The 21,688-nt window shown below is 32.5% G+C and overlaps 3 protein-coding genes across 5 annotated transcripts; 2 read left to right on the top strand and 1 right to left on the bottom strand.

The window, feature by feature from the left end:
- Positions 1-267: 267 nt before the first annotated feature.
- Positions 268-4,929, top strand: scaf6 (SR-related CTD associated factor 6). 2 transcript variants are annotated; one of them, XM_088199848.1, is made up of 13 exons: positions 268-387; positions 519-689; positions 756-1,057; positions 1,116-1,278; positions 1,340-1,487; positions 1,559-1,635; positions 1,701-1,899; positions 1,960-2,587; positions 2,669-2,802; positions 3,938-4,105; positions 4,174-4,434; positions 4,496-4,650; positions 4,711-4,929. In XM_088199848.1, exons 1-13 carry the CDS (start codon positions 363-365, stop codon positions 4,809-4,811), a joined length of 2,532 nt encoding a protein of 843 aa, XP_088055974.1. In that variant the 5' UTR covers positions 268-362; the 3' UTR covers positions 4,812-4,929. The 2 variants fall into 2 exon arrangements, with proteins under 2 accessions (XP_088055974.1, XP_088055973.1); XM_088199847.1 differs by having other exon boundaries at positions 1,960-2,590.
- A 1,422-nt stretch (positions 4,930-6,351) lies between these two features.
- Positions 6,352-9,428, bottom strand: mst (misato mitochondrial distribution and morphology regulator). The gene is made up of 2 exons (XM_088199849.1): positions 8,802-9,428; positions 6,352-8,729 (listed from the first exon to the last, which is right to left on the bottom strand). The coding sequence occupies exons 1-2, from the start codon at positions 9,279-9,281 to the stop codon at positions 7,560-7,562; spliced, it is 1,650 nt and encodes a 549-aa protein (XP_088055975.1). The 5' UTR covers positions 9,282-9,428; the 3' UTR covers positions 6,352-7,559.
- A 1,041-nt stretch (positions 9,429-10,469) lies between these two features.
- cdm (importin-13-like protein cdm) lies at positions 10,470-21,176 on the top strand. Of its 2 annotated transcripts, none has more exons than XM_088199514.1 (17): positions 10,470-10,540; positions 10,630-10,784; positions 10,997-11,164; positions 11,228-11,454; positions 11,525-11,680; positions 11,755-11,962; positions 14,905-15,156; positions 15,219-15,398; positions 15,473-15,722; positions 16,081-16,277; positions 16,392-16,547; positions 16,606-16,764; positions 16,885-17,022; positions 17,098-17,314; positions 17,389-17,526; positions 19,980-20,193; positions 20,259-21,176. In XM_088199514.1, the coding sequence occupies exons 2-17, from the start codon at positions 10,632-10,634 to the stop codon at positions 20,368-20,370; spliced, it is 2,925 nt and encodes a 974-aa protein (XP_088055640.1). In that variant the 5' UTR covers positions 10,470-10,540; positions 10,630-10,631; the 3' UTR covers positions 20,371-21,176. The 2 variants fall into 2 exon arrangements, with proteins under 2 accessions (XP_088055640.1, XP_088055641.1); XM_088199515.1 differs by having other exon boundaries at positions 11,755-12,429; positions 13,795-15,156.
- Positions 21,177-21,688: the final 512 nt, after the last annotated feature.

Here is a 21,688-nt window from a genome sequence, read left to right as displayed (position 1 = left end):
AACTTTTGTCGTGAACGTTTAGTCATTAAAGCAAAAATCCGTGGAGCTTTTGCCGTGACACGGATTTAAACTGATATTATACAATAATACTCGGGAAATTTTTATCATTACTTTTTTGATAATACTCGTCTTCTTTCACATTAGAAAGTAAGATGTTTTGAGAATAAAAAAACGATTAAGACTTAAAAGAACCACGGTAGCAATATGTTATACAAATATCTATTTTTATATAAAGAAATAATTTAAATTTTTCATTATATTTTTTTCAGTGGTAACACTGCGCGTTGTAAATAAGTCGGTGATGGCGGCTGCGTCCTGTCATTTAGTAAATTTGCGCATAGTTTAGTTGTCATAGCCTTATCATGGATCTTCCACAACCACCAAAAGGCTAGTTAATTTTCGCAACGTTTTTCAATGCAATACAATCGATTACCGATATCTATATCGTTGTAATCTAGAAAAATTAACCTCAAATTCCAATACTTGATATATTCAATAAGCAATTTTTCTACTCACAGACACTGACCTCAGAAACATCATAGACAAACTCGCACAGTTCGTGGCTAGAAATGGACCCGAATTCGAACAAATGACCAAATCGAAGCAGAAAAACAACCCTAAATTTGGCTTCTTGTATGGAGGGGAGCATTTCAACTATTATCAGTATAAAGTGACGACGGAGCAAGCTAGTGAGTGTTATTTGATACGTTATAATTACGGTTTGGATTAGATATTTATAATATTTTTTAACGCAGTTTTAAAACAAGGCGGTAGAAGAGATAATTTTCCCCCTCCTGCCGGACAGTATAATATTCCTCCGCAAAATAACCCTCCACCGGGAATGCCTCCCATACCGTTGATGGATTCGAACGGAAGCCACGGAGGTCCATCTGCAAATTTATCGCAGTGGGTAACGAGACAATTAGTACCGGAGCGACCTCCCGGAATAGCAGCCGCGACAGTCACGGCTAATGCCATTGAAGCTTTACTCACTCAACAAAGTGCGCTTCGGGAACAGATTAAACAATCGGAAGCAAACCTCAATGCGCAACATTCGGTATTATTTTTAACATGTCTATCAACTATGCATGTTTATTAATTAAAACGTTTTATAGGTCTTAATTCAACAACAACAATCTCAACTGGAAGACACCGTTGCTAATGCACAAGCTGAAATGATTCAGCGTTTATCTAACGAAAGTAACATTTCAATAAGTGAATTCGACGGAATTTTGCAACCAATCATCGATTCGTGTACAAAAGATAGCATTTCTACTGGTAATTTATATATTAACACTTAAAATAATATACATGTATTTGAATTAATGTTACATTTTAGGAAAAGGATGGATTTTAAGTCATTCAATAAACCATGAATCATGTAAATTTATATCTCAATATCTATTAAAGAAAGTGACTACCGCTGGCGCTATATTTACGCAAAAACTTCATATTATTTACTTAGTCAACGATGTTTTACATCATTGGTATATCAAATATAGTCTAATATAATTACCTTTAATTATGATTTAACAAACATCGGTTCTATTCGTTTTAGCGCTAGAAAAAACGCAGATGAACTCAAAAAAGCATTGGAAACGGTCGTCGTTCCAATGTTTTGCAATGCCAGCATAGGTATGGTATTGTAATTTAAAAAGTTACACTAATATAAAATATATTATAAAAATTTAATTCATCAGGGATAGCCGAGGAGCAAGAAAATAAATTAAATAAATTGTTGAAGTTGTGGGAGTCGAAGAGCAACTATTTTGTTCCGTCTGTTATTGAAAAAATGAAAGATCCGACAAGTTCATACCAAGAATACACCACCGGTTTAATTTCACAATACGCCAACCTTATTACACCTTTGACTCAACAGACAAAAACAACTTTTGAAAAGTGATTATATTATAAATTCTTATGCTAAATGAGGTTATTAATGTTATTATCAATTTTTAGTTATCAAAAGCAACACCAAGCGTTTGTGACACATTCACTGCAACAAATCCAGCAGCTTGAGATACAAAAGCAGATTCTCGAGCAACAGTTGAACGTTCCTCAGATGCCACCGGAGCAAAATAATATTATGCCTCCGAACAACATGCAACAAAACGTGCCTTTCGGTCCGCCTCCATTTAACGAACAGATGTTCAATCAACAAGGGAACATGCTACAAGGCAATCAGATACCGCCGCCTTACGAACAGCAAGGTTTCTGCAACAACAATCAGCCTCTGTTTTCCCAAAATGATCAAAATTACGTTTCTTCCAATGGAATACAAAGTAATAACGGTGGAGATGTTCCTTACGAATACGATTCTAACTACAGTCAGAACTCTAACAGCAATCCTGCAAACAACAGTGATGATTCTTCCAACGTACCTCCACCTTCCATAAATCTTTCTCAACCGCCTCCTGGATTCTTCGAAGGGAACGTCCTACCGCCGCCCTCGTTCCATAATGGAATGCCAGATTTGTCGAAACCGCCTCCAGGATTCTCCAGCAGCGTACCTGAAGTCTGTCCGGATGATCTGCTCCCGTCTGTACCTTACTTTGAATTACCGGCGGGATTGATGGTGCCACTAATAATGGTTATCCATTTCTAATACATTGTATTTTAGGTATATCCATACATCAATTAAATGCTTTTTTTGCCCTTTTCATTATAGTTGGAGGATACAGAGTACAAACCCCTGGATCCGGACTCTATAAAACTTCCGCCTCCAGCTCCACCATCTGAGCGATTATTGGCCGCTGTAAAGGCGTTCTATGCTGCCCCAAATCATACAAGACCTCAAGATAGGTTAGTATAACATGGATATATCTTAAAAACTAAACCAAATCCATATTCAACCTTATCTTGGTGCCAATTATAGCAGAATATATGTACAACTAAATATGTTTATTGTCAAACTTTGGAGCATACCGATATTCATATGTTATACGATGACAAAAATTATGACTCCCTTCTGTGTTGACGACTATGGAATCTTCCTCAGGGGAAGTGCCTAATTTTTAAGTACAATGGCAAGAGTCAAAAAGACAAAATGCTTACAGTGCCACATCCTAATTACGATTTATAAATAGTAAAAAAGTAAACTACTTTTCGTACATGACTTTGTCATATTTTGCAATTCAATTTCTATCAAATTGACTGTCCTAGTTACTTATTAATTATCATGACGAAATTAAGGTGTATTTAAAATTCAAGATACTTGAAGCAAGAAAGGAAAATGCTGGGTATCAATAGGATTTTTTTGTCTTTGAATGTGCTAGTCAGGATCACTGCCTCAGTACGTTTCGTTGCACATTTTTGGTGGATTCATTTTCTTCTGCAGCATAATGGGATTGCCAATATTTAGGGCTAATTTGAGCTGTGGTATTCTATTTGGTTTAAATTTAGGAATTTCACTGGTAGCTTACTTTACTTACTTATTTTAACATTCGGTTAAAATAACCATGCTGCAACTGGCATCTCTTGAATCGAGAGGTTGATTTCATAAATTATATTTATACATAAGTATTGCTTGAAGCTATTCATTTGCATGATTTTTTTATCGAAATACTAAAGCAGTGGTTCTTTAATTTAAATATTAGACCTAATATTGCTGAAATAAATTATTTTCGCCTCAAATAAATTTCATTTGGTATTTTTAGTTATAACTTTTACGAAAATGTATCATATATATATTTTTTAAACTGTTATATAATCTGTTTAATTTGTAATCATTTTTTTCTTCTTATTCTTTGATTTTGGTGCTCTTAGAATTTTTCTTATAATTAAAGTTGCTTTTAATAATCAAAACTTCAAAAAGGTTATAAACCACGTACTAAGAAGTAAAAATTATGTATATTTAAAAAATTTGTTTGTAAAAATGAAAATTATAGTATATTTATCAAAATCGGCTATCTAAAGATGCAAATTTTTTTATTCACAGTGAAGGTTGGGAGAAATTAGGTCTATACGAATATTATCGAGCTAAAAATGCAGCTCGAAAGCAAAAAGAAGATGATATAAAAAATGGATTAAGAGAAAAATCACGTTCTCCCTCCCCAATTCTACTGGAACACTTCCCTATCAGATCGATACCGATCAGAAGATATAGGTGAGCGTCTATAAAACATTACTTTAATACATACTTTACGCATACATTGTCAAATTGCCACACCGCAGGTCGAAGAGTCGCAGTCTAAGTAGAGAACGAGAAAAGTCAAGATCGAAATCGCCTCCCGTTAAAACCAGATCCCCTTCCCCTGAAAGAGAACATGGAAGTCGAAGAGCAAATCGGAGAAGTAGACGATCATCTCCGACTTCTTCGTCTCCGTCGCAATCGCCGGGACGAACTCACAATAGAACCAGAAACAGCCCCGAACCAGACGAGCGCAGCTCGGAGAGTTATCATTCCAGAGCTTCCAACAGATCTCCGCCTCATCCGTAAGTCATTCGATTGATATGAACATGTAACTTAATACTCAATCGTTCTAAATAAATTAAGGGAGGGAAGTGTAAATATATCGGAGTTGGATGCAACCAATAAAGGTCATCAAATGTTACGGAAAATGGGGTGGACGCAAGGAGCAGGTTTGGGAGCGACCGGGCAAGGAATCACAGCTCCAGTTAGTGCTAGTTCTAGAGAAAAAGAAGGAAGAGGTACGTTAAAATGATTTATAAGTGGGTTCGTAATTTATTAATATGATTATTTATTTTTAGATATAAATATGAGTGATCCATACGAGAACTTTAGGAAAAATAAAGGAGCTGCTTTCATTACGCGAATGAAAGAAAGAGCGCTGGAGAGATCAACTACGTAGATTAAGGGCTTAGTTAAAATTTAAAAAAAATTAACGAGTTGAATGTATTATAGTATTTACAGAGTATCGAATTTCTGTACAATATTATTATGAAATAAATTATGACGCTGTTATTTTTTATTGTTGTTTTATTATTTTTTTATACATTCGTTTCAAACAATACAACAGTAAATTAAATTACGTAAATGAGGTATATAAACAATATAATGGAGAAAATTCAATGATTTAAAAATACACGTGTTTTTCGTATCACAACAGTATGCACTAAAGCCAGTATTTCTCAATTTTTTGGTATACAATATATTACCTTTAATTTTCGGCTGGATTAAACACTATAATAATGTCTCATAAATGATAGTATTGTTTTAGGTGATATGAATGCCAAAGTAGTCATAAAATACAAACATAGTTACAATATTGGACTAAAACTTTGCCGCTGTATCGCATGGTTGTTCATTAGTGGTATTATTATATTTACATAAATATATTCATAAATGTATGTGGCGCAGCCTAAATAGGAATAATAAAAACCAAATAGACCACTTTCTTATGGCTTCTAGATAGGGACGTCAATTCAGCCTTTTCTGGCCAAGTACAAGGTGGGGGGTGTAAATTTCCCCATCTACTTCTCCCTTCCAAATGATGTCCCTGTTTAGAATCCATGGCGAAAGCAATAAAATCGTATCATCGCAGTGGAAACGCTTGATTATCTGACGTTGATATTAAGACTTTTTATATCAATATTACGACTTATAAGTGAGAATCGAAAGAAGCATATCTAAACGGAATTTTGACCAATAGGAGAACGCAGAAAAACAATTCTCTTCTTAAAAGTAAAAATCCACATCAAAAGCGATAAAATCGTGCTGTTGCCGTCGCAGTGGTGTTCCTACTGCGATGGCGCCGCTACGATTTTATTGCTTTTAACGTGAAATTTTGACTTCTGAGAAGTGATAATTATTTTTATTGACTCCTATTGACCAAAATTTGGTTTGAATATACTGACCAATACTCTCATACCAGATATTCGTAGTAATATTGATAAGAATAGCTACCATATTTTTAAAACATAGTGTAATATCCATGTGCAGACAAACTATGGAGCAATATGCGAGATGTGATGTCTGTCTGTACTTCTTCCACATATTTTTCTCTACGAGTTGAGTTGGTTTGTATTTTAGACTTCGACCTATTTAATTAGGTTAATTATTTCATTAGGTTAAGTTGGGTTTGAAATGTACGTTTCACAACTATCAAATTTAATTTCATAGACATCTTAGAGCAACATATAATTTTACTAGCGCCTAACAGTTAAATTATATTTTCACAATACACGTTAATTGTAACATTTATACATCGCATGTAAATAAATAATGATAAGTAAGTAAATCTATATACATATGGAAAAGCTATATTGATATAATTTTATTAGCATCTGACATAAATTAAATTTTCGCCAGTAAAAATATGTATCTACCAGTGAAAATATATTCTGATTTGATTTTTCTGAAATGACTATTTTTTTCAGGATAGATTTGACTGTTTTTTTAGATTTTCTTTGAGGGATAACCCAAATATTTGAATATTTCTGGTTTAGAATCAGGGACCACATTTCAGCTTTTTCCAGGGGGGGGGGCAAAGGTAGGCCAGTCAGTGATCGTTTTTTTAATATTTCAATTTCATATAAATTCATAGTATTTCATTAAATGACATGAATTTTTCTGGGCAAATGGCCCCGCCTGCTCCACCTAAATGATGTCCCTGCTTCTAAACATCGCTCGAACCTTATGCAAACACAAATATAATATATGCCACCATAAAGAACCTTGATGATTAAAACGTTTACAGAATACAATAATTCAGTTCCACTCTTATTAGTTCTAGTGTATGCAGTACAACAAAATTAATAATAAAACAAGCGGAATGTCAGATCTGTATACAAAATTAACTCTCTAATGATTTTAATACTTTTGACGGGTTGAGACAAGACAATGCTCTCGCATGTCTGCTCTTTAACATATCTCTGGAAAAGGTCACTCAAAACTTTAAAATAATTGGTGGGGTAATAAGAAACCAATTATCCAAAATCAGTTCAGTTACTTGCACATGTAGACGATATTGAGATCATAGGCTGCATTAAATTGGTAGCTGTGGAGGCGTTCCATGAGGTACAAATAAATGGAACTGCATTTGAATACAAAAATAATGTACATGTAAGCCATAAAAACTGGTTTAAATCAAGACAATATCCGTGCTGACAGTTTTTACATTGACAGTTCTGATGAATTTATTTATTTGGGATCTCTAAAATTAATAGGAGACTAATTTTAGCATACAGGTATTTTGTTCTACACAGAATCTTCAAAAGAACCCATATATCATAAATAAATAAAATCTATTAAGACTGGTAAGACAAGCCCTTGTATATGAGACAAGGACACAGAGTTTTGGACCTATGTGTAAGGATAGTACTTGGCGTTGTGTACAGCAGCAAATAGTATGAGTTGTATAAGAAGCCTGACATCATCAAGTATATACAGAATCTGTCTCATGTGAACGACATGAAATCCGCAAAACAATAAATGATCTATTAACTTGAGAGTAAGAAGAGTGAGATGTAGAAGATTATTGAATAAAGTCCACACTCAAGCTGTAGCACCGTGATTTGCTGTTATATTACTTTTACATACATGATTTATTGTCAGTTACGATAGCTTTCTGTTGATCTCACAATGCTAGTTATGTATATTACAACTCATAATTATCTTCGTAATTACTTTGTACTTCAGCAATTTTGCTCAGACATTCTGAATAATCATCCGCTTCTAAACCTTCTTCTCCAAACCTATGTAACTTTGAAATTTTTACTCTTTTAGCCTCTCTACACAGTTTTTCCAAAGTATCAAACAAGAAATTTCCATTATGCAATCCGGCTATAATAGGAACTCGTTCGACCTCTTTATCATCATCGACAAACTCCTTAACAAATCCGTTTCTGTTCATATTCTGATGGAAAATCTTTGGATAAGGCGTTTTTACTTCGAGTGCAATTGGCGAAGCTGTGACATAAGAAGCGGAAGCGTAATAATTGCATTGGAAATAGAACTCGAACATCTCCTTGACGCTCTCGCAACGATACGCTTCCATTTTTATCTGCCTGTCAGAATTCTTTAATGTCTGTTTCAATCTTTTCTCCGGTATGCCGCGCACAGTTACATGTTGAAACAATTTTTCCTGTGGAATCGTACAGCTGGGAGTGATAGGAATAAACATTGGATTGGTAAGTTTATCCAAATGATCGATCAAATCTATTTGTTCTTGCATATGAAACGGTAAGCCCAAACTGGCAGCTGCCATTTTTCTTCCGTAACCTGTCATATCTGAGCACAGATCCGATAGTGCTACTGCAGTATCTTTCAGTCTATAACTATAAGTTATGGTATCTAATGCGGAAGCAATTATTGCAGATGTGTGATAATTGAGCTTGTGGTTATAATCTACGTTATAAAACTGTCTCTTATTTCCGGGTTTTCGCCATCCGTTTTCGCTGCAACACATAGGAACAAACAAAGTACTATTCTCAAATAAACCATCTAACGTTAGAGCTAGATTAACTAATCTAGTCGAGTCGTTCAAATTTGAAACGTCTCTTTCCTTGTCATTGGTTGGTTCATTATCTTGGTAAAAAGCTGGTAAAAGAGGTATGTTAAATTTACATTTGTTTGGATATTCGTCGCAAAGATATATAAGACAACTATTAGCAAGACCGCCGAACCCATCATCAGCGTTCAATAAAATCTGGAATCCTTGTAGATTATCGCATTCTTCGGAATATCTTCTTATATTATCAGTAAACGTGTCGGAAAACTGCGGAGATTTCCATTGAGTGTTTCCAGTAAGATGTACATTAAATAAATTCTAAAAAACAAATCATTATTAATATAAAAAGAAAATTCAAATTCACCGCATTATCAGTTTAAACAAACTTACTTGATCACCTGATTGTCTATAACTATTTATCGACGATATGGTCCTTTGATGAAAACGAGGAAATAATAAATCAGTCCACGTTTTAACGTTCTCTTCAAAGTTAAACTTTTCCACCACATCAGGGTCAGCGATTTCATTGTTTATAAATTTCAAATAGTCGTTCTTTTCAATGGGTGGCTCCTCCTTTGTCTCTACATTAGTCCAATTCATAACTTCTGCCTCAACCTGGTCTATCTTCGGGTTTAGACCTCCACTAGCCGGCAGAGAACCGAGTTCATGGCGTAACTCTGCCAACAACAATCTTGGTGTGTAAGTAACTGTCGAACCCGCTCCTTCCCGATATAAGACATCGTGATTTATATCCGTAGTTTTAGATCCTGTATAATCAAAACTGAGCTCTTGAATATTCCAAAAATGGGCCCCAACATAGTTTGCGTAGTTTCCAAACTGGAGTGTGATGATTTCCCGAGAACTACTCATTATGTTTAATAATTATGTAACGAGTAGATTATATTATTAGAGTATTGTGTTTAAAAGATAATTTCATTGATAGAACGAAATAGATACATCCGATTCGACAGTTCTAGAATACAATGCACATGCTTTAAACTGTCACTCGTTTATTTTGGTGTAAAGACATAAAATAACGACCATATATATATACATATATATATTTTTATTGAAAATAATGTTATTTAGCTATTTTAAAGAATATTTTACGCTACTGCCAATTTATAGGGCAATTAAGCTTTCTATTTATATACCCTCTTGCAAAGATAGTAATAAAAATATCGCTAGTTGTTGGTTGCTCTATTGTATATGTATAGTAGGTACATTATCAGTGTGATAAATATAGTATGTATGTTCCTTGTTTCACTGCGAAAGTATTTTTTGTATGGTGGTAATCTGGCAGTCAATGTATTAAAATGTCTCGGGTGTTATTTAAAATAGTTCCATCCACACATCAACTAGAGCTTATTAGTTTCGTACGAAAGCGATTTTTGTGTACGAACTCGACTATCTTAAGTAAATTATCACGTATCTTATATTTAAATTTTTTTTTAAATTCCATGCCGAGCTCTCAACTTTAACTTCACTTCATCAAAGTCAACAAGACGTAGGGATTGACAAGAATTAGATATGTTACTAAAAATAAAAATAAAGATTTTCTGCTCTAATAAATTAGCGGCTCTATGAATCTTGTAATAAACTTTGGTACAGACACGTGATAGTCATAATTGATGTATCTTATTAAAATATATATTATAGTAAAAACATGCGTTTTATTGAAGCTATGGAGAAAATAATATTGTGACGAAAATTTGATTCTTATACATTCAAGTAGGAGGAGGGGCATGGCTTCACTAAAGTCTCCCTTTTAGGTGATCACATCTGCTTATGCTATGGAATCTCGTACTATTGCTGTTAAGCTAGCGTTTCGCTTCACTATTGTTGATCTTTATTTATTGCGCCGCTTCATAAAATACAATACATTTTGCCGACTAAAGTTGATTTTAAATTATTAAATTTATTTTAATGTATAAATATTTATATATTAAAATAATAGCAATGAAGAAAATTATATTTAAATATTATTATTGAATAAAAATATAATATTAAAAATAAATATTCAATTAATGGTCAAAAAATTATCGATAATGACTCTTTAAGTCAACGAAGAGCTAAACGTCAGTTGAGACAGATTCTCACACCACATTTTCGATTTTTTATTTGCGCAGGTACAAGTGTACAATAAACAAAGTATCAAATTACGACAATCATCATGGTCTATTTCGTAATTGATCTCTATACTTGTTGTGTTTGACAGGTATGGCGTATACAGCGCAAAATTTGGAGCATGCAGTTTCGGTATTTTACTCGAGCGAACATAGCGAGCGAGCTGAGGCTCACAAATGGCTAACCGAAGCGCAGAGATGCCCGGAAGCTTGGAGCTTCGTGTGGGAGCTTTTGGATTCTCAAAAGGTATTCATTTTTTATTTATGCACAATTCTACTATTGGACATTTTGCTTTTAAAATTAGATGATCTGTCAATATTTGGATCAATAATTAGAAGAGAAAAATATATTAAATAATATATTATTATGTCTTGTTTCAAAACTATGCTTATTGCAAAATATTTCTTGCATAATATTGTAGGTTATGTAAATATTTCATTATAAATTATTATTTTTAGAGTACGGAGATTCAATTTTTCGCCGCTACGACGTTGCACACTAAACTTCAAAGATGCTGGGGCGAAGTACCTCCTGACAACTATGAAGAACTGAAGAATAGAATCATGCATGCCATAATGGCATCATTTAACGGTCCAAAAATTGTATTAAATAGATTGTGCATAAGTGTAAGCACCCAATTATTAATTTATCAATTGCTATTTGTACCATTAAACAATATTTTATTGTAGTTAGCGGCGTTTATATTGCAACAGAGAGGACAAGGTCTTTTAGAGACAGTAAATCAACTGTCCACCACTAATAACGCATCTTTATTGATTGAAATACTATCTGTGATACCGGAAGAGTTTAATAGTATGGTTATAAAAAATAGGAGCATAGTTAGGACGAATCTGCAACAATACACTGTTCAAATATTGGATTTGGCTATCAATCATTTACAAATTGATGACTCGATGTAATTAAAATTTGTTGTATTCATTATATTGCATTAGATTATGGTTTTAAATATTGATTTTTGTGTTTAGTAAAGAGATGACGGATTCACATTGGTCGTATCAAGTCGGCTTATGGCAAGGTGCATGTCAATGTGCCGGATCGTGGATTCAACTATGCGGTGTAACTCCTTTGCAGTGTATTCCGGTTGTAATGACTGCTTTACAAGTGTTGCACAAAATATATAGGTAAAGATAATTTGGTGTGAATACATTGGGAGTTCATTATGAACTTCATCATATAAATGTTTGATTTGTTTTAGGGGAAACAATAAAGTTGGTGAAGAGAGAGGCGAATTAGGTCAAGCGGAATTGGAAGCATGTGAAGCGGCGTTGAATACAGCAGCGGCTGCACTCACACAGCCTGATGCAAATCGATATCCTACAGTTTGCTGCCAGCTGTTTAGATTATTGCTCGATGCTGTAGAACCGATATTACAGGCCGAAGACGTCCTGCATGCTACAAATGAGGTTCAATATCGACACTTATACAGTTATTTTGGGTAACATCGATTCACTTTGATTTTTTTTAAAAAGTTCTTATAAATTTACATGATAATTACAATTCGGATAAATCCGTTGCTCGTGTCTCAATAGCGAGAGTGATCTGATTTTGTACTGAAAATCCAACCACTTATATATTCAACTTTTGTAAATAATATTGTGCAATCTCATAATTTTTCTCACTATTTCAGCTTTCCTGCAAGTGAAAGATCTTACATCCCATTTTTTAAATATAATAATCCATTACTTGCTGGTATTGGGTTCTTATTTCCCTATTTATGTAAGAATTTCGGTTCAGCTTATTTTTGTCTGTGGCTAGTGTTTTATTTAATTTAACTATGAAATACGTTAATCTTTAATTAATCAATTTCCAAGGACTTTCCGTCTTGGTTATGATGATTAGCAGGTGAACGGAGGGTTGATTTGTAAAGGGAGTATGTCTTAAAATCACTAATATGATATATTAATTTGAAAGAAATACCAGTATTTCTTAATTAATAATTTAACCATTTTGGAATTTAAAATTCTTCAACTATATTTACTGCTTATGTTATATTGGTTGTGAATAGGGATTGCAACATTACTGGAATTTTCAATATCGGTATTACCGAGAGAAGAACAGTTAATACCGGTATTGACATTATTATTTTAATTAATTGACCGAAAAAATAATCCGAGTTATGCTCGCATTATTCGCCAAATTTTTCTTTTGAAACAATAAAAATAGGACATCTTTGAAAAAATATCCTCTTTGATCGACCGCTTTTGAATGCCTCCTAAATTCTTATACCAGGGGCCAGAGCACTACTCGCTAATTTATTTAAATAAAATACATTACCTATTATTTTGGTCTGTTATGATTATCCGAAAGAACCTTATGAGAAAGGAGTGCGTAGAAAATTGTAAATCTGTTTGTTCAAAATGCGACATATTTTTTTAAACAGATTTATATGATTGATGATTGTGATATTTCTGTTATTTTATTTTAATTATTGCAGATTTAATATTTATTTTAGAATATCTCAATCATATTTATTTTCTACAGATTTATCTCTCATATACTTATTTATTTCTACTCTTGTTAAAGTTAACATTAATTAAATTTGAGTTGTAGATGTTTATGTAAATATTATAGAATAAAAAATACGTAAATACTGCATAATCCTTTTAGTCCTAGACAATTTGGCCTAACATATACGATTTTTAAAAAAATAATCATTTATTAGTATTTTTTAAATAAATTATGTTATATCAACCTCACTTAAGAATTAACGAAACTTACGATGAGTTTAAGCTCTATTACCTTTTTTACGATGCTGGTAATTTTTAAAACTACTTACATGGCATTTACATGTCGTAAAAACTTCCCACAGAGGACTTCCTGGTGAACTATGCAGTGTATTGTTGGGAATTTAATATTTTTTTATTTCAATTGGCCACGAAAGTTGCTTTCTGGCCCTATTATGGCCTTGGCTCTATCAGTAACGATGCATGAGTATTTGTCAAATCCTTTAAACCTCATAATATAGTTTTGAACTTTTATTAAATTACTTCTATTAAGGCACAACGAAAAGTATTCGCATTTTGATATTTCGTTATGCAACTTTTTAGAAACGTATTCATGCGTGTGAGTTATCGGTGAGAGATAATGCCACTGCTTCGTACTTTTCAGCTTATTTGCGGTCACCTAATTGTTTCGCCATTTCTATTGCACATTTCTTCACTATACACTGTCACTAAAATGTTATTTCGCTTTCACTAGCTCCTACATTGTACGAAGCAGCTGGATCTTTCTGTAGCGGTAACTTTTTTTGAAAAATGTAGTTTGCTGCATCAGATTCTTCTTATATTCTGCAATAATTGCACTTCTTGCATCTCCGTTAAAAATATCAATTTTTACTGTGTAATGCAGTGTAGTGTCGTTTCACTTTGTAATTTGCATGCAAACAAGGCACTGAATTTTATTTTTTGTATGTCTTATTCCCATTGGTTTTGATACATCTGTTATTCTTCATTTCTTACTAAACGCGGTAGCGACAGAAGCAAGCAGTTAGATAACGATGTTCTTACACATTGGTGTTAATGTAGGCGCATATAGAAGACTAGTTATATAAAACAAGAGACTTACTTATTGCTGATATTTAACACCTATGTTTAGTGAAGCATAATCCGTGGACTATTTGCGTAAAAATATGTATGAACGGAGATAAAAATGTACAAATAGTAGAAAGAATTTCGTGTATGCAATACCGGCTTTTGTTTTCACTTCGCCAGCCATCCTTATCATAAAAAGCAGGCTTTCATTTTTTTTCATTTCTCTGTTACATAATATACTTACTGGAAACTGCTAGCTACCGTTAGACTTGCCTGAGATCAAACAAATGTATTCTTTTTATGTTGACGCGTCGCGCATATCGTACAATCTAACATGTATCGTACGCATATCTAACATGTTGAATTAAATTTTAAAAATTTGCGCCAAAATATCAGCTAGTGGGATTTTTCCTATAGATAGAGTGGGGCGATATTTCAGCTCTTTTGGACTAAAAGGGGTAATATTATTCCACTTTGATATCCTACCCTGATAAAACTACTTACGTTAATCCCTTACAATGAGTATCATTTTATTCTTCGTTTCTGCTTTCAAGAAATATGAGCATCTTCGTTTTCGTAGTTCTAAGCTATGAAGATATCGTTTTTAGCAAAAAAAAATAAAAATATTTTTGGTACTACCGTTATTTTATTTTGTAATACTGGTAGTACCGAAGGTCAATTTTTGCCCCAATATTGCAATTCCTAGTTGTGATAACATTAACCCATTCAATTTTCTTCATTGGACTGATGTTACCGCGATTGCCCTTTAAGATGTTATTATATGATAATATGATATTATTCCTTCTGATTTTCAGGATTTATTAGTTGCTTTATATAGTACTTTGGTAGCAGCAGGTGAGTTCCACAGCCGCTGGATTGCCACTTCATTGGTTGAAGAAGATTTGAGTGGCGAGACTAACAGCGAACAGATTCAAACTAAACAAGAGAGTACAAGATGCGCCAAGGATATGTTACGCCTATTGCTGTGTTGTTCAGGAGCAGCTGGAATTTATCCCACTCAAGAGAGTCGATCAAAGCTTGCATTTAGTTTTTGGTTCACTTTACAGGTGATTCAGATTTTTTAAATCTCAATTCAATATAATTTCTAACTGTATGAACTTAAATATAGGACGAAGGACTATGGACAAAAGATAATTCAAAATCTGTCGTGCAAGCGTTAAGACCGTGGTATGAACAATTAGTGATCATTTTGATTAGAAAGACAACGTTTACGCCGCAACATTCTGAATTCACTGCTGAAGACGAAGAATTGATGAGATGCTATAGACAAGACATTGGGGATACTTTTGTAATTATCGCTATTGAGTTTTTATTTGGTATAATGTAATGTAGTTATTGTATATTAATTGTATATATTTATAGGTGTACTGTCATACCGTTTTGGGTAATAGTTTGGTATTGCAACTAGACAATCACATGAAAAGTATCACCGAAAATTGCTTATCGGACGGCGGTTGCGCTCTAGAAGCTGACATACATGCCTTTTTAGCTTTAGCTGAATTTGTACATTCATCAGTTTCGACTTCTATTTTATCACTCATGAGGATATTGACGACGTTGCCTTATGATAAACTTCATAAACAAGTGTTGATTTCCACTCTAGGTTGCTTCGGTAAGATCGGTTCTATTAAGTTTAGCTTTAAAAACCCCAGAAACTTTTGAAACGTTAATGCTATAGAAAAATATGATCAAACTTCTATTATTATTATTCTTCTCTAAGAACTTGATTCTTAGAGAAGAATAATAATAATAGAAGTCCTGCCCCAGATTCCTTAAAATATTAACTCCTTGACATCATTCGACTGAATTTATGGTATACTGATCGACTTGACATATGATTGTTTTACAATAGTTTGGATGAAATGAATTTTCTAGTGCATTAACAGTTTAAAAGAATTAGAAATAAAGGTGTCGTTTGTTTTATTTTTGTCACCTTTATATATTTATCTCTAATTGTATTTTCAATACAGTTGCTTATGCTGACTGGTTGGGAAATTTTGATAATCCTGCTATCGAAGAGATTGTTGGCAGCGCTTTGAATATTACATGGATGGCAGTAGAAAAGAAGGAATTGTCTTCATTGGGAGTGTTTGCTTTGAGGGCGCTGTGTAAAGAATGTAGCAAATATCTTCGACCGCATGCCCATCAGCTTTTACAAGCTTTTCAGGTGAGATAATATTTTTAATAAATGCTAAAAGGGAATTTTTGACATATACTAGTGGGTTTAATTATTTAAATAAAATTGGTTAGTCAATAATGCACTCATAATATTGTTTTACAGTCAGGACAAAGTAAATGGTCTCCGTTGGTTGCTTCTCAATTAATGAGAGCTGCAGGTTGTGCCGCAGCATCTCTAACGCCGACAGAAGCAGCTCCTTATTTGACAAATTTGATAACTCCGATTGTGGCGAAACTTCAAGCGGCCAAGAAAAAACAGGTATGTGTTTATATGAAATAATAGTATCGAAAGATATCATTCATGTGATTTTTTATAGCTGACTTCTCGCCAAATAACACAATGTTCAAACGCTCTACAACAAGCGTCAGCATTGTTGCTGTCGTTGTTAGAATGTGAGATAAAACATGCGTACGTTCCGTTAACTCTTCTCTTGCCAACGTTCGCTGATATAGTACAATACCCAACACTCACTGAGGTAAAACATACATTTTTGCATTATCCAGAATCAATCAGACATGTATATTTTTAAAGTACTGATTCTGGACATGACAAATAGATTTTTAATACATAGTCTACAATCAATTGATGATTTTAGCCACTGTTCAAACTGATTAAGTTAATAATTACAAGATTGCAAGACGAATGTATGCCGTTACTGCCCGATTTGATTCAAGTCACAAGTAAAAGTCTGGAAGTTTATCCTCATCCGTCAAACGTAGAAGTTTGTAAAATGGTCAGTATTGATCGTAAGTCAATGATCATAGCTTATATATATATATTTGATTTATTAATATAAATCTTGTTTTAGATGTCGTTAATGGTACCTGAAGTTGGGGGCGATGCGATCATGGCAGCGGCTACTGCTGTTTTACGAATCTCCGGAGAGGCGGTGACTCAAGGTCAATCTCTATCGACGCACGCTCCTTTGCTGGATACATTTTATTCGGCGCTAGGTGTTATTTTGAATAAAAAACCTCATGTGTTGCAAAGTCTGGATTCTCAGATGCAAGATATCATACAATTGGGTCAGATATTTTATTTTATTTTAATAATAAATAATAGTTTCGCTCCTCTAAATATATTTATTTTATTGTTTTAGGCTTGTTGGTTTTAAGTTTGCAAGAACAAGGTCCAAGCAAATCGGCGTGCCAGTTTTTCGGAAACTATGCCAAAGTCCAAGCTGATAAATTGCTACCTCACTGTCCTGCGTTGCTACACAGAATTGTCCATTGTATAGGTAACTAGTCCATTGTATAAATAACCAGTGAGACACTGTCAGTATATAGCTATTGAACAAGTTATTAAGTATATCAAATACAGATGTAATTCACGTGTTAGTATTCAGTAGCAGTGTCAATACCGATCCAATATAGAGTAGTTGAAGTGCTGAAGGTATGTTGAAGTAAATCTTTCTCTATGTCTAAGAGAGCAAGTGTTAAATCTTTTATATATTCTCTCTGAGTGAATGAAAAAAAGGTTTATTTAAACTAATTAATTAATTATTGTCAAACTCCGCCTCTTTAATGAAGCATAAGTATTTCTTCCTATATAAAATATACCATTGTGGTTGCTTCCCAATGGCCACAAAAATTCCCAAATAAAATTCAAACAAAGCCTATTGTTTTGATGGTAACACAATACATTATATAATTACTATAACTGTATAAGTTATAGGAGTTTTGATTATGATGAGTGCTTATGGTTTGTTTAAAAACGTTATTTAATGGCGTTATGTATAATCCCCTACTACAGCATTTCGAAAATATCTGTGGGGGAGGGTGGGGGAATAAATATTTTTGGGTGCTATTGAATAGGGCATGGTTTCCCAAACTATGTTCCGCGGAACACTGGTGTTCCGCGGATCTAAAATTGGTGTTCCGCGGAGCCTAAATAGATATTTCACAAAAATTTATAGTAAATTAAAAAAATTAAACATATTCTACTTCATAATGAAAGGCAAGTGACGGTTAAAATTAATTAAGATTTATGACGTCAAGAGAAGGCGAAGTTTTTAGTACCTAGAAGTTGGGTACAGCAAAATAAGCTAAGTGTTCCGCCAAAATTTTCGGATTTGCCAAGTGTTCCGTCGCTGAAAAAGTTTGGGAAACCCTGGAATAGGGTATTAATTTTAAGAGATTTAGCATTTAAAAAAATACTTTGTTCCATAAAACTAATTGTTTATGCGTTACAATGATAAGAAATGAGCATTAAATTAATGCATAGTTTGAGAAACATTTTATTTGTAGTGTGCATTAAAACATATAAACTGTGCATTAGCCTTTCGTTAGTGTAGCGAACGACTGTAGCTAAGCAGCACTGGGTGTGGTCATTACTTGGATGGGTGACCAATTATAAAATTTCTGCGATAGTTTTGTACGTTTGAAATAATGTTTAATTTGAGTTTTTTCATAATAACGTAGAGTACAATTTAAATAAGCAATGTATTAAATAAAATGCATATTTATTGTAAGCATTTTATAAAATATATGTCAATTAAAAAAATATAGTGTGATATGCAATATGTTTTGTGCGTTTGTCGAGTTAATTGGTTGTAATAATAATTACAGGAAAAATACATAACAAAATTGGTCTAGAGCGTTTATTTGTAACACAATAATAATATTAATATTAAAAGTTAACTTTTTTCAATAACTAAATAAAATAAAGAGTTTAAGTTATAGCTTGTTTATGCGTAGATGGTAAAATGTTAGAGACATGAATTTTTAGCATTTTGCGATAAATGCTAAAATTCAGAATAGATTGTAAAAAAATATATGATACCAATTTATATAATACTCATTTTAAATAGATTCATTGCAGATAGTTATTCATGGAGTGTTCACTATTCTGACCAACGCTCGCTCCCTTCCGCTCACTCGCACCTAACCTGTCCATCAGTTAAATGAAAAACTTGTTATAGTTAACAATCCTTTTTTTCCATTAAATTACAATAAATGCGTATTTTGTTTTATATATTGATCATTAAAATTGTACTCTGTTTCATTTACATATTATTAACATTATTTCAAAACAGAAAACTATTCCAGAATTTTTTAACATATTTATTAAAGTATCTGAATTAATATTATTTAAAAACACAAAAATATTTTTACTGTACGATCAATTTCGATGGTCGCTCACGCTTTTGTTTTATACCAATTTCTAAGCTCTTCGCTTCCAGAGGTAGATGAATCAATTTAAATCTTATTGCAATGTCTAATAAATGTTTACACACATAATACTTAAAAAAAAAATGAGCATGTACATTGGCCATCTTTCTATTTTTTATTATCCATAGGTAGGATTAAATTATAATAACAACCTTTTTTTCTTATATATTCAGCAAAGCTATCTCCTGTTTCTCCTACTAGGTTGCTTTTATTTATTTCGCTGTATTCTCCAACGGAAATAAGTTATATTCATTCTAAAGCATTAGATATAGCTTCATGTTTAGTCGAGCTCAGTGGTAAGCGCTTGTTTATTTTTTTAAATTGAAGAAAACCTCGTTATTTTCGTACTTTTTAGAAAAGGATCTTAACATAACGAAATCGTGAAAGTGGTAATACGTCCCTAATTGTATATTATATAAAAAATAAAAAATTATACTCTACACTTTTTCATAACGTACTGTATTTTATCGATGAAAATCTTTATAGCTTAATTTAAATGATTATATTTTATATTTTGTAGGAATACTCGTACCTCGAAACCATGTTGATCCATTTTCGGAATTGCTATGGAAGTTAGCTCGCAATAATTGGGCAGAACCAAACAATGATGATGTACCCGTCCAAGGACCGACTGAATTTTGCACATGGTTGAAAAACGCTCTACAAGAACCAAATTTCCCTACTGAATTAGCTACACTTCAAGTGAAGGATCAGTTTGTGAAGGGTGTTATGAAGTAATATCACTCCAAATTGTGTTGTAAGTAATTAAAATGAAAATTTTAACATTTTTTTTTTTTAGGAATTACGGTCATAAGAGGCGCCTGATGGAATCCATCAGAGAATTTACGCTATCTTGCCGGGGTCTTTTGAGCACTTACGGAGAATTGACTCAATCGGTGGACGCCTTCTAAATCATATTATGTTGCTAGATATGCGAGAAGCGAGGGATTCGTTAAATGGTTTTACTTCGCATACACAATTTGCATGTGTAATTAATTTTCAGCATTCACTTATAATAAGTGTTTTTTTAATTGTTATCAAAAATATTAGAAGATTTATGTTTGAAAGAATGTGAAAACTATAGTGCAATTTTATATTGTGATGTAATTTGAAATGTGATTATTATTGTTTTATCAATTTATCGTTTTTATGTGACTGATGGTAAAATTTACAGAACGTATGGTAATGATTGAAGAAAATTGACGAATACGTGAAAGTTTTGAATTTGAATTGAAGGCGGTTCATATTTGATCGGATCGTGTGCCGTGTATATAAAGTTATTTTAGTTTATTCTACAATTATGTACATACATACTTATTTTTTCTTCATCGTTTTTGTAGTGATAATATTTTTATTGATATAATATATGCCACAATAAGCTGTATAGCGTTTTGAGAAATTAAAGATGCATCATTGCCATATTTTACAAATAATAAATAGTGTCGTGTACTAATGGATTATATATTTTTACAACGCTTTTTATAACTATACAGCAAATCTCTCGATAGTCGATTGATAAAAACTAACGTCTTCCAATATTTTAATGGATATTGCGCAAAACGAATGCATATAATCTTATCTAATTGCACATGTAAAATTAATACTTTTAGTTATTTATTATTGTATGTAACAAAAATAGTATTTTTGACTGAGACCCATGTGTATAATATTTTATAGATTACTGTATTTATTGTAGAAATAAATTGAAAGAAATCCAGTGATATTTTTTAAATTTTAACATTCTAATATTAAATACAGTAGGGGTAAAATAATTACGCAAATTGTTTACAATTAAAATTGTGCTATTTATTGATAGAAACAGTTATTTTTTTATATTTTATTTTTAAATATAGAAATTTGTTTATTTACTAGTATACAATTTTAAGTATAATACGTAAGATAGTGACATATTGAAAAAAATTAAGTAGAGTGAGTTAAAAAGTCAAATGATTCATTATACAGAATTAATAAACTAGATTTTTAGAATTGATTAATTTATTAAAATTAAGAAAAAATCTGATTTTGGAGTGAATATTTGACAATTTAAAGCAATAATATTTTAAATATAATAAAAAACAATTTATTAAAAAAAAAACTTATTTACATTATGTGGTAAATGGACATAAGTAAAAGCACTCACTATTACAATTTTACTAGATATACATATATAGAATTTGACTAGATACACTTTTTGAATGAACCGGTAATGTTATAGGAAAAATAAATAAT

Source organism: Plectrocnemia conspersa, unplaced genomic scaffold (assembly GCF_051122295.1).
Source record: "Plectrocnemia conspersa isolate PC_06_02 unplaced genomic scaffold, ASM5112229v1 ptg000012l, whole genome shotgun sequence".
Lineage (NCBI taxonomy): Eukaryota > Metazoa > Arthropoda > Insecta > Trichoptera > Polycentropodidae > Plectrocnemia > Plectrocnemia conspersa.
Note: the sequence above shows the minus strand (reverse complement) of the source record. Positions and strands in the feature narration are given on the sequence as shown.